The sequence below is a fragment of the Stegostoma tigrinum genome, chromosome 45 (genome assembly GCF_030684315.1).
Source record: "Stegostoma tigrinum isolate sSteTig4 chromosome 45, sSteTig4.hap1, whole genome shotgun sequence".
Lineage (NCBI taxonomy): Eukaryota > Metazoa > Chordata > Chondrichthyes > Orectolobiformes > Stegostomatidae > Stegostoma > Stegostoma tigrinum.
In genome coordinates, this window is record NC_081398.1 from 2,228,224 (window position 1) to 2,239,364 (window position 11,141).

Sequence of the window (11,141 nt, forward strand, 5' to 3'; positions counted from 1 at the left end):
TGGAGTTTCAGTATGTTAATTTCCAAGTATTATTCTTAATCTCTCCACCGTACCCCCATCTCCGGTAGGCAATTCTACCCTTGCCAGAAGAGTACCAAATTTTCTTTCTGTAAATTTTGCGCGATTTGTAGGGCATTCTGCACCTGAATGGGGCCTGAATGTCAACTCGCATTCCTTTGTCTGCTAATGAATGGGACTTTGTGACGAGGTGTCCCAGACACGTGGTCACCTCAGAGTGGGAATACCCAGTTAATCCATCACATACTAAACCCGGGGAGAGGCACAGTTTACAACCCGAAACAAAAGGTGGCTGCAAAACGGTGAACTTTCGCCCCTCTCCGCACCAGCGGCCCTGAAATAATTTTTAAAACGGCATTTTTTTGTCTGCCTCTCTCTTTCCGGAAGTGATCGCTTTGTAACGTCTCAACCGAACATGCTGAACGGGGGCGGGGAAAGGTGCTGACGTCAGGGCGGGGGCGGGACATCGCATAGGCGGGGCCAACCAGGACGCGGATACTTGTTGAGCGACGGGGGCAGCGACCAATCGGAGCGCAGGGACTGGGCGGGGCCGGCGCAGCCAGCAGGTTCGCCTGCGCCGGCCGGCCGCCTATAAGAAGGAGAGTCGGCAGCGAGGCCGCTCTCTCTGCTGTGGCGGGCGCGGCGGCTTGAAGGCGCGTTCAAAGAGGGGGTGGAAAAAAAAGAGAAAAAAATTGAAGTCTTGTCGATATTAATTCTTTCCCCAAAACACGGAGTATTTATAATGTCAGAAGACGGCGCGGAATACAGGTAACAGAGATAGGGAGGGAGTTAGGTGTGGAAATAGGTCTCCATTCATAAACCTAATTCGTTGTTGAATGACCAGTGAGAAGGGGGGAAAAATCGTGCCACAAAATGGCCGGACGCTGGGAATTAAAGGAAAATAGGGAGATTTTGTTTCGCCGTCGTCTCGGTTTTCTGTTTAAATCCCACACCCATCTACATTTCCAGCCGGTGTAAAGCATTTTTTTTCAAAAATACTTAATAAAGTAAGGGGAGAGTCTTTTTATTTGGCCTTACCCTGTGTGTCTGTGTCTCGCCCGCGAGCGACTGGCGGTTGGTCCGTTGGAACCAACGGTCGTTTTATTTTTATTTCGAACCAGCGGCGGACTGTCCGAAGGTTGACGGGTGGGGGTGGTTGTGTGGGTGTGCGCGTGAACCCCCGCCATGTGATAAAATGGAGGGGTCTTTTAATCACTTTACCCCCCTCACCCGTGGTATTTACCGGCACCGCCACATGGTGAGAGATGGTGGATGGGACGGGGAGAACTTGATTTGGGGGGGGGGGGAATCCTCAATGGAGTTAGGTCGGTGCTTTGAAAGGAAGCGCCGCACTGCGCCTGCGCAGACCTCTTGTACAATCCGTGCTTCCACTCCAATTTTGGGGGGGGGGGGGGTGGTGGTCTTGGGCAGGTTCTCGTGCCCCGTCACTGCGCAGGCGCCGTGCTGCTCGCTTTCTTACCCCCGATACCTGCGCCATTGGCTTCGCATGGTCCTGTTCTGCGCATGCGTGATTCGTTCCGCATGGGTTCGAGGAAGTGGCAAGGGCGGGATGGGATTTAATGAATGGCCTAATGATGCCCGGTGAACAGGGCTTTTTTGAGTTCACACAGCATGTGATACTACCCAGTGTAGGGGGGGTTTGACAATTTATATAGGGGTATTGGGGAGCTTGGACTTGAGGAATTGTATAAGGGATGTGGGATGATGGGTGATGTCCTGTGGGGTGCCACAGGAAGTTAAACAGTGCAATGATACCTGGTGTGAGATTTAAGGAATCTCATAAGGCTGTGGTGATTGTCATTGTGTGCGGGTTTCAATTATGCAATGGTGTGGTGATGCTGCTAAGTGGTTTGAGGAGGTATACGGGGGTGTTATTGTATCCTGTGGGGGGGGGGGGGGGGGTTTCAGGATTTAGGATTGTGATGGAATTTTACAGATGTGATCAAACCCTGTGGAGATGCCAGTGGACTTTGCCTGGTGAGTTTGAGGCTAAATTCTACATCCCATTTGTATGTCAGGAATTTGAGCCCTCTGACCAGTAGTGACAAGTATCTTCCCTTTTCTTACAATTGTGTAATACTTGTCTTTTGTAAGTGAGTTCAGCTGCTGATTTGTTATTTGACATCTGGAGTGACCCTGTGTATGTCACTGCTACAGTCACTTGCTTTCTTTTCCCTGCTCAGAGTAATGTCTGGACTTGCATTCTGGGCCTTGGCATTTCCTCAGCCTTTCCTCTTTTTTAAAACGTTATCTTAATTTGAAATGTTGCAGGATCTAACGAGGTTAGTGATTTTATTTTTCAGATCTAATGATCATGGCGGTCCTGATAGAATGGAACCTGAGGGTGTTATTGAGGTGAGTGAAGTAAAGCCGTGGCTATGGGCTGAATGTGGTGGTGAGTAGCTTTGAATTCATAGCTACAGAAATGTATACTATTTTTCCAGTTTGCTCAGCGAATGGTATTTCCAAACACTCTGGGTTGCATAACGCTGTGTCCCCCCAGTCATTGGGCAAGGAGGTACCTTTGCTGTGGTACTGTGACTTAATCTGGCTTGGTGTACTAATGAATCCATTATTCATCCCAGTGTGTTCCAATAGTGAATCTGTACTGGTTCATGCTAAGCTCACAAGTTATTGCATGCAACCATATGTGCTGAAATCTGTTACATCGTGAATCTGTAATCCCTGGGCAAGGAGAATTTCAAAGACACTGCCTCTGGAGAAAGTTCTTCCCTTCTCAGTCCCAAATAGTGAACACCTATCCAGGGCAATGTGTCCCTTAGTACTAGATTCTCCATTCCTAACTCAATATTTATCTGTTTGATGCTGAACATTTTTCGTGAAAATGCAGTGTAGCAGGAGACTGTTCCCAGCAGAATGATTGCAATGTCTCTTTGGTATCCCTTTGTTCTTGCTCTCCACTGCCTTGGTGTGACTGAGCGATGTCTTCATGGACCATTGTGGGATCAAAAGCTGGTTTTCCTTCAAGAAATGTCTACGGATGCTGTAAAACATTAACTGGTCTTGTTTCCTCTGGTAGTTGGTATTCTAACACTGCCCTGGAGAGTACCTTCCAAAGGGGGTGTTTTCATGTTTCTCGTGCAATCAGTGCTTGAAAGGTGGTAGTTGTGCTGAAGTACTGTTTGTTTCCATTGACCTTTTGAATGCTTCATTTGCAGAGCAACTGGACTGAGATTGTTGACAACTTTGATGACATGAACCTTAGGGAAAACCTGCTCCGTGGAATCTACGCTTATGGTTTTGAGAAGCCATCTGCCATCCAGCAGCGAGCCATTCTTCCCTGCATCAGGGGTAGGGATTGCACTGAAGTTTCCTGGCCAGTCACAAGGGCATTTTTAGTTACAAGGTGATCACAGCGTTGAGTGCTTCTCAAGAACAGTTAGCACTGCCATGTGTTTGGAAGTTTATTCCTAGCTATGCAGAGACCTCTTGCAAAGGGCTGGGTTTCATGACATGAGGAATTGCTTTAGCATGCAGTGTGATATATTTCCATCTGTATTGCACTGCTTCATGCTGATTTCCAGTTTAGAGGTTTGACTCTATCCCCAGTCAATGGGCAAGGAGGTACCTTTTTGCTGTGGTACTGTCACTTAATCTGACTTGGGGTATACTAATGAATCCATTATTCATCCCAGTGTGTTCCAATAGTGAATCTGTACTGGTTCATATTATGGTCACAAGTTGCATGCAAGCAGCTGATCATTTTTTAAAGGAATAAACCATTGGAGTGGAATCAGCAGGTTTCAAAATAGTGGGGAATGAATGATCTTGTCAGAGTGACAGAAGAACTGGCCATTAATTTGTTTGGGGCCAAAAAGAGAGATGAGCACATTAGGTTTGGTGATGGGAGCTGCATGCTTTCTGCCCCAGATTTGAGCAGTTGCATTGAACAGTAGAAAGTAATTCTCAGTAACTTGTGCCCTTCCTTCCCTCTTGTAGAGTATGATGTCATTGCCCAAGCACAGTCAGGTACTGGCAAAACTGCCACATTTGCCATCTCTATCTTGCAGCAGTTAGATGTGGGCTTGAAGGAGACACAAGCTTTGGTGTTGGCCCCAACAAGGGAGCTGGCCCTACAGGTAAGGCTCCTTTTGGTTTTTGGCAGAATGCTTGCGCATGCAACTTTGAATTGGTGGAGGTCCATGGCCAGTGCAGAGATTATTTCTGTGTGTGCAGTTTTCAGTCACTTGGCCATCACTGCTGATCTCTAGCTTTATCGACCTCTTTGCAGAGTACTCTAAATGTGCAGAAAGCTCCTAGGTAAAGTCCTGTCTCTTTACTTTTAGATCCAGAAAGTTATAGTGGCTTTGGGTGATTACATGGGTGGGACCTGCTTCTCCTGCATTGGTGGCACCAGTATCCGATCGGACATGCAGAAGTTTCAGCTGGAGGCTCCCCACATTGTGGTTGGCACTCCAGGCCGTGTATTTGATATGATGAATCGGCAGCACCTTTGTAAGTACTCGGGTGGGAAGCTTAATTTTGAGATTGGGATTTTAGAAATGGCTGAAGCTGCATAGTTGTATATTGCACACCTCAAAGTGCTTTCTAACTGCACACTTCAGTGCAAGAAGCAGTTCATCAGTAACAGTTGGCCCATGTTTTTGGCTGTGCCCAGATAGTTGTCTTCACTGAAAAATCAGAAGTCACACAACAGAACAGTTTATTTGAAATCACAAGCTTTCAGAGCACTGTGCCTTCGTAAGGTGAAGTGACTCGTTTGAATGAAGTGATATATCTTTATTGATGCAGTGCTTTGGGGGTAGGGTGAGCTCAGCCTCCTATCTGGTTCAGAGATATCATTGGGTTCATTTAGTGGGGAAGAGTGGTTGGTTTTAACAGTTACCTTTTTACTTTAGCTACAAGGTACATCAAGATGTTTGTCTTGGATGAAGCAGACGAAATGTTGAGCAGAGGGTTCAAGGACCAAATATATGAAATTTTCCAGAAACTCAACACATCCATTCAGGTACAGCAGCTGTTTGCTAGAGCAGTGTCCCAATTTTGAGACACTTGCACGGTTTAAATCATGTTTGCGGCTTCTCTAAAACAAGTTGGAGATTAAATTGGGCACTCCTGACAATTTGTGGGACCCACCCTCCAGGTGCAGAGCAGGATAATCTGGAATATCAGGCACATTGGAGTTGAGTAACATGGGTTTTCAGGATCAGTTTGCCATTAAGAGCTTGAGATCTGCTCATCCTCGTTCCAGCTGTTTCTGTTCTTGAAGTATAAATTGTCCTCTGCAAGCATCCTGCTGAAGCTGGGAATGTTGGTTAAATCTGATGTTCTCACCAATGACAGCTGGATTTGTTGGGACATAGATTAATGCCCCACCCACATTGATTTGGGGGAAGTGGACCTCTTTCTTAATGTCCAGTGCTTTCACCTATTGATGTGGTGGCACAATCACTGAATGCCCTGACTGCAGGTCAGTGCATCTGAATATAGTCTTCTATCTCTCTTGTAGGTGGTTTTGCTGTCTGCCACAATGCCTTCTGATGTGCTGGAAGTGACCAAGAAATTCATGCGTGACCCAATTCGTATTCTTGTGAAGAAAGAAGAGTTGACGCTGGAGGGAATCCGGCAGTTCTACATTAATGTGGAGCGAGAGGTGAGACACATTGGGACCTATACTTCAGCTAGGAAAGCGCTAATGAAATTGTCCAGAAAGCTTTGTTTCAACATGGGCTTTGTTCCCTACTTGGTTTTAGCTCTCTGGTAGAGAGACAAGCTGCTCTCCACTGTGGATTACAGTTTGTGGTTTTACACAACTAAAATGCAGTTGACAAGAAAATTAGCAGATCAGCATGTGTCTCGGTGCTGGGTATGTGAATGTAGTAGTGTGAAGTTAATTTTGTACTGCTGTCTAAACCTGCTGCCTTTGTTTCAAGGAATGGAAGCTGGACACTTTGTGTGATCTATATGAGACTCTCACCATCACACAAGCTGTTATATTCATCAACACCAGGAGAAAAGTTGATTGGCTGACTGAGAAGATGCTTGCACGAGACTTTACTGTTTCTGCTCTGGTGAGAAATATTATCAAATGTTGGAATGATCTTGGAATTCCATTTCCCTTCATGAATGTTGTGTTCCATTGTTAGACTAGCTTACCCCTGTTTCTAGCATTCCCTCTGGTGACCAAATCTGGGAGCAATTGTTTCCACTGAGGTATTTGCTGTCTCCTTCCCTGCCCCATGAATTGAGAAGTTAGTTTGTGTTGGTGTCCAACTGATGGTCCATCTCTTTACAGCATGGTGACATGGAACAGAAGGAGAGGGATCTCATTATGAGAGAGTTCCGGTCTGGATCTAGCCGCGTGCTCATTACTACTGACTTACTGGTGAGTTCAAGTAGTGCTCGGAGTGGTAACAGCCTCCTACCAGAGAAGGACTATGACTTGTTATTGGGGTGATCTGCTAGGATTGTTTTAAACAGAACTGAGGAGGGCCTTTTGTTTCATATGCTTTGGATTTTGGTGTTCTGCTGGAATATTGGACTGTGGTCTGCAATAGATTCTGGACTTAAAACAAGTTTGCTAAAATCTGGTTAAGTCAAAGGAAGTGTTTGGGAGCTGCTGGCCTCTGTCTGAAAGGTGTGCAGCTTTCTGGCTTGCCATAACTGACAGAACTGCTGGTCTTGTTTTAGGCTCGTGGAATTGATGTGCAGCAAGTATCCTTGGTCATCAACTATGACCTGCCTTCCAACCGTGAGAACTATATTCACAGGTAAGTGGTGTGTGCAATTATTTTCCACAATTGGCTGGTGCTTCTGCCTCACTGCAGGCACTTTGCTGTGCACTCTCTCATCACTCTGCCTCCTTGTGCTCACTCCCTACCCTCACAGAATTGGCCGTGGAGGCCGCTTTGGACGGAAAGGGGTTGCTATCAACCTGATCACTGAGGAGGACAGGCGAACACTCCGTGACATTGAGTCATTCTACAACACTACTGTGGATGAGATGCCAATGAATGTTGCTGATCTGATCTGATAGGGTATTGGAGGCTGTGAATGCTGACTGGCTTACAGTCACAGGTTCTTTTTTCTTTTTACTCGGTGTTGAGTGTCACCCGGATGCTCAGAACTGATCATATTGCGTACAACACTGTTGGTGATCAGCTTGCTTTTGGAAGCATTCCTCCTCTTTGAAAGGTTCAGACTGGAAATGAAGGGGGGAGAGGAAATACTTATGGGGTCATTAAAGATTCTGGGTAAGTACTTTTTCAGGCCCAGTTTTCTCTTAGATGTAGTAGCATTAGATATTTTTCATCATGTAACGATGTATTTGCGGACTCGGAAGTATCACAGATGTTTGAAGTCTGCCAACTATGTGAAGCCAGCTTACTTCAGGATAATGTTTTTGGGATTTGGAGCAGTGGGGGATATCATTCTTAGAATGTGTGCTAATCATGGACAGAGATCATGTACAAATCTTGCATTGTCTGTATAGTATTTATTAAATGCTGTTCAATAAATTTGTATTTGTTTACATGCATGGTCCTGGGAATCTTCAGTGGTCTTTAACTTTGGGCTTTGGAACAGGGGTTGAATTGACATGTATGTGGGATTTGTACCCAGAGTGGGAAAACCTGTAGTGGGTGATGATGCCTGCACAGAGCTATTACTCTGCATGTTGGTGCTGTGGGCTGTGTATCTTCACTCCTCATGTGCTTGTCAGATTCATATGCACAGTGCCTGTTGGTGGGGCTTCCCACTCCATTCCTCATGGCCACAGTACTCTGTATCTGTTCTCTTGTGCGCCTGGATTTGGTTGTTGCACTTTATAAAGTCATGTATTATTGAACATTAAACTTGGTATAAGATTCAGCACTGTCTTCACATTCTTTCACTAACTGCTCCAGTGCAGAGCAAGATTAGAGATGTTGGTAAAATTTTTGGATGTGACCTCCAGACCAGTTTTAAACAAATTAGCCAGCTCTGAACCAATGTTGCCAAAGACCATACATTGTCCCTTGGTAACAGTCTTCAATCGATTCCTGCTGGCTCAAGAGGAAGCTTTGGTCTCCCTTGACATAATCAGTCCGGGCTTCATTACAGGTTTCATGTACTACCTGATGCTGACCTCAACTTACATTTTCCTTGACAAAACCAACTTGCTTTTCTACAGCTGAGGCCTCACTGACCTTCTTAAGGTGGTACTATTTTACTTGTTCAGCAGCATGCTGCAGATCAGGCCCAATTCCAGCCACACATTAAAGTAGCTGCTTTCTAGACAATGGACATGTGGTTTGAATGCATGGTCCCTATAATTCCAACCTGTTTCTAAAAAGGGGTACAAAGACTAAAAATGCATTTTGAGGTGTGAGTGATTTGTTTTTTTCCCCTTGGAAGGAAAGGGGACAGCAGGCTAGAACAAATGGGCCAAAATGGATTTTTTTGGGGAGATTGGATATGCCTAGGGCTGAATTTCTTGAGCTGCTGGGGAAAGTGTTTTGACAGTCAGGTGATGTATTGATGGTTTAGTTCTATTGTTTATTACTGTTTTTATCTGGAGACTTGGCTTAATGCTCTGGCAACCTGGGTTTGAATCCTTCTGTCGTCTTCTTCTCTTCCTCCCCTGCATGTGCCCCGCAGCCCCCTTTCAGCCTAACAGCAATCTTTGGCAAGTAGTGCCAAATGGATGATGCATCTTGGCCTCTTCCAGTGGTCCCCAGAACTTGCTACTCCTGTACCCTACCTCTTCTAGTACAATGTGGGGAAAATTGCCCTGTATTTTGTGTACAGGACAGGTAATCTGCTGCATCAGTCTAGTCTCATCATAAAGTGATGGAAGGTGTCATCAACAGTCCTATCAAGCAGCACCTAGCTCAGCAATGGCTAGTTTGTGTCCTGCCTGGGTCGCCAGCTCCTGACTTCATTACATTCTTGGTTCAAACACTGATAAAAGAGCTGAATTCCAAAAGTGTGGGAAGATGTTTGATAGCCATTGACATCATCAGCCTTTGTGGCATCAAGGAGCCTTAGCAAAACCGCAATTGCTGGGTACTGGGGTATTTCAGTGTAGTCTCCTCAGCCCTACAGTCTTCAGCTGCTTCACAATATCCTGCTAACAACACCCCCCCCCCCCCCCCCCCCAAACCACCAAAAGGTTGTGGTTGCAGGGGGAGGAGGTGTTCAATCATCAGTGAACAATATTCAGTGCATTTTCTGAATTAACTGCATCATGCTCTGGCCAGTGTCCAGTCATTGAGCTGACACAAAGCAAGTAGCATTCACATCACACAAATGCTGTCTCCACAGGGAGATAATCTAACCACTGTTCCTATGGTGTTACTGTCATGGAATTGCTGTTATCAGCATCATTGGTGTTACTATGTGACCAATCCAGTTGAGTTTCTGCTCAAAGTGGGTGACTATAAGAGCAGGGCTGGGAATCCTGCACCTCCTGTCTTCCCTTTTTCCCCCAAAGCCATCCACTTGCCTGGATGGGTGCAGCCCACTTGGCACCACATCCCCCAAGAGTCTACCCTACTATTATTAGACTGCTGCATGGACCTCTCTGATTTCAAACCTAATGTTGATCTTGCTTTTGTGCACCTCATGAAACTATGACTTACCCTGTCTGCACACCTGTGTACTGCTCACAAAAACAAAACTTTTTCACTACTTGGGTATATGTGACAGCAACCCACCTAAACTGCACATCTTTGGGCTGTGGAAGGTAACCGATACAGACGCAGGGAGAACGTGCAGGCTTGATTATAGATACATTCTACCCTTGGGTGACTAAGAATGAGCACTAAGCACCAAGCACTCAGCCACCTTTAAGAATTTGTTAATAGTCAACTGAAGAGCTTAGGGAATAATGGGAACTGCAGATGCTGGAGAATTCCAGATAAAGTGTGGGGCTGGATGAACACAGCAGGCCAAGCAGCATCTTAGCACAAAAACTGACGTTTCAGGCCTAGACCCTTCACCAGAAAAGGGGGATGGGGAGAGGATTCTGAAATAAATCGGGAGAGGGGGAGGCAGACTGAAGATAGAGTAGGAACCCTGCAGCCTGATGGTATCAATGTGGATTTCACCAGCTTCAAAATCTCCCCTTCCCCCAACTGCATCCCAAAACCAGCCCAGCTCGTCCCCTCCCCCAACTGCATCCCAAAACCAGCCCAGCTCGTCCCTGCCTCCCTAACCTGTTCTTTCTCTCACCTATCCCCTCAAGCCGCACCTCCATTTCCTACCTACTAACCTCATCCCGCCCCCTTGACCTGTCCAGACTGACCTATCCCCTCCCCACCCATACTCTCTTCTCCACCTATCCCTCTCTCCCTATTTATTCCAGAACCCTCTCCCCTCTCCCCCTTCTCTGATGAAGGGTCTAGGCCCAAAACGTCAGCTTTTGTGCTCCTGAGATGCTGCTTGGCCTGCTGTGTTCATCCAGCCCCACACTTGGTTATCTATGAAATAAAGGGGTCACCCATAGGCTGGAAAACTATGACTGGGGTGCTTGGCCCCAGCTATTCCCAAGCTAATTGGAAAATGGGGCCCCAATGTTAATATTTCTAAGCGTGCAAAACAGCAGTGGATGTAATGCCAGTCAAGTGGGCTGCTTTGTCCTGGATGGTGTCGAGCTTCTTGAGTGTTGCTGGGTAGCACCCATTCGAGTGAGTGGATGCGAACTCGGGACATGTAGGGGGAAGTGCTTGCAGGATTCCCAGCCTCTGACCTGCTGCTGAGCCACGTTTGTGACCAATCCAGTTGAGCTGATCAATGTAAATAGTGAGAAGGAGTCTATATTCATGTTTATCACTCCAAATGATATGTCCAAATCTCCTTAAAGTCTTTCAATGTGCAAAATTATGGAGCATTACAAAAGAAAACTGAACACTTTTAAAATGGTAAGTTTGTGGCAGTCGATGTACAAGAACCATGGGTGTCCTCACTCATAAAGCACTCTTTTTAAAAGAAAGGAATGCTGTCAGAGATGTGGGCGTTGTTATCTGGCTGTCCTTGAGAAGATAGTGGTGAGCTGGCTTCACAACCTCTGTAGCAAACAACTGGAAATAAATGGCATGTTGGACTTCAGTGCAAAAAGATTTTGTGCAGGAGCAGAATCA

At 46.1% G+C, this 11,141-nt stretch overlaps 1 protein-coding gene across 1 annotated transcript; it reads left to right on the forward strand.

Moving 5' to 3' along the window:
* The first annotated feature begins 627 nt into the window (after positions 1 to 627).
* LOC125448781 (eukaryotic initiation factor 4A-I-like) lies at positions 628 to 7,890 on the forward strand. The gene is made up of 11 exons (XM_048524312.2): positions 628 to 786; positions 2,343 to 2,394; positions 3,219 to 3,351; positions 4,000 to 4,139; positions 4,347 to 4,515; positions 4,920 to 5,029; positions 5,531 to 5,674; positions 5,955 to 6,092; positions 6,317 to 6,406; positions 6,712 to 6,791; positions 6,910 to 7,890. The coding sequence occupies exons 1-11, from the start codon at positions 761 to 763 to the stop codon at positions 7,052 to 7,054; spliced, it is 1,227 nt and encodes a 408-aa protein (XP_048380269.1). The 5' UTR covers positions 628 to 760; the 3' UTR covers positions 7,055 to 7,890.
* Positions 7,891 to 11,141: the final 3,251 nt, after the last annotated feature.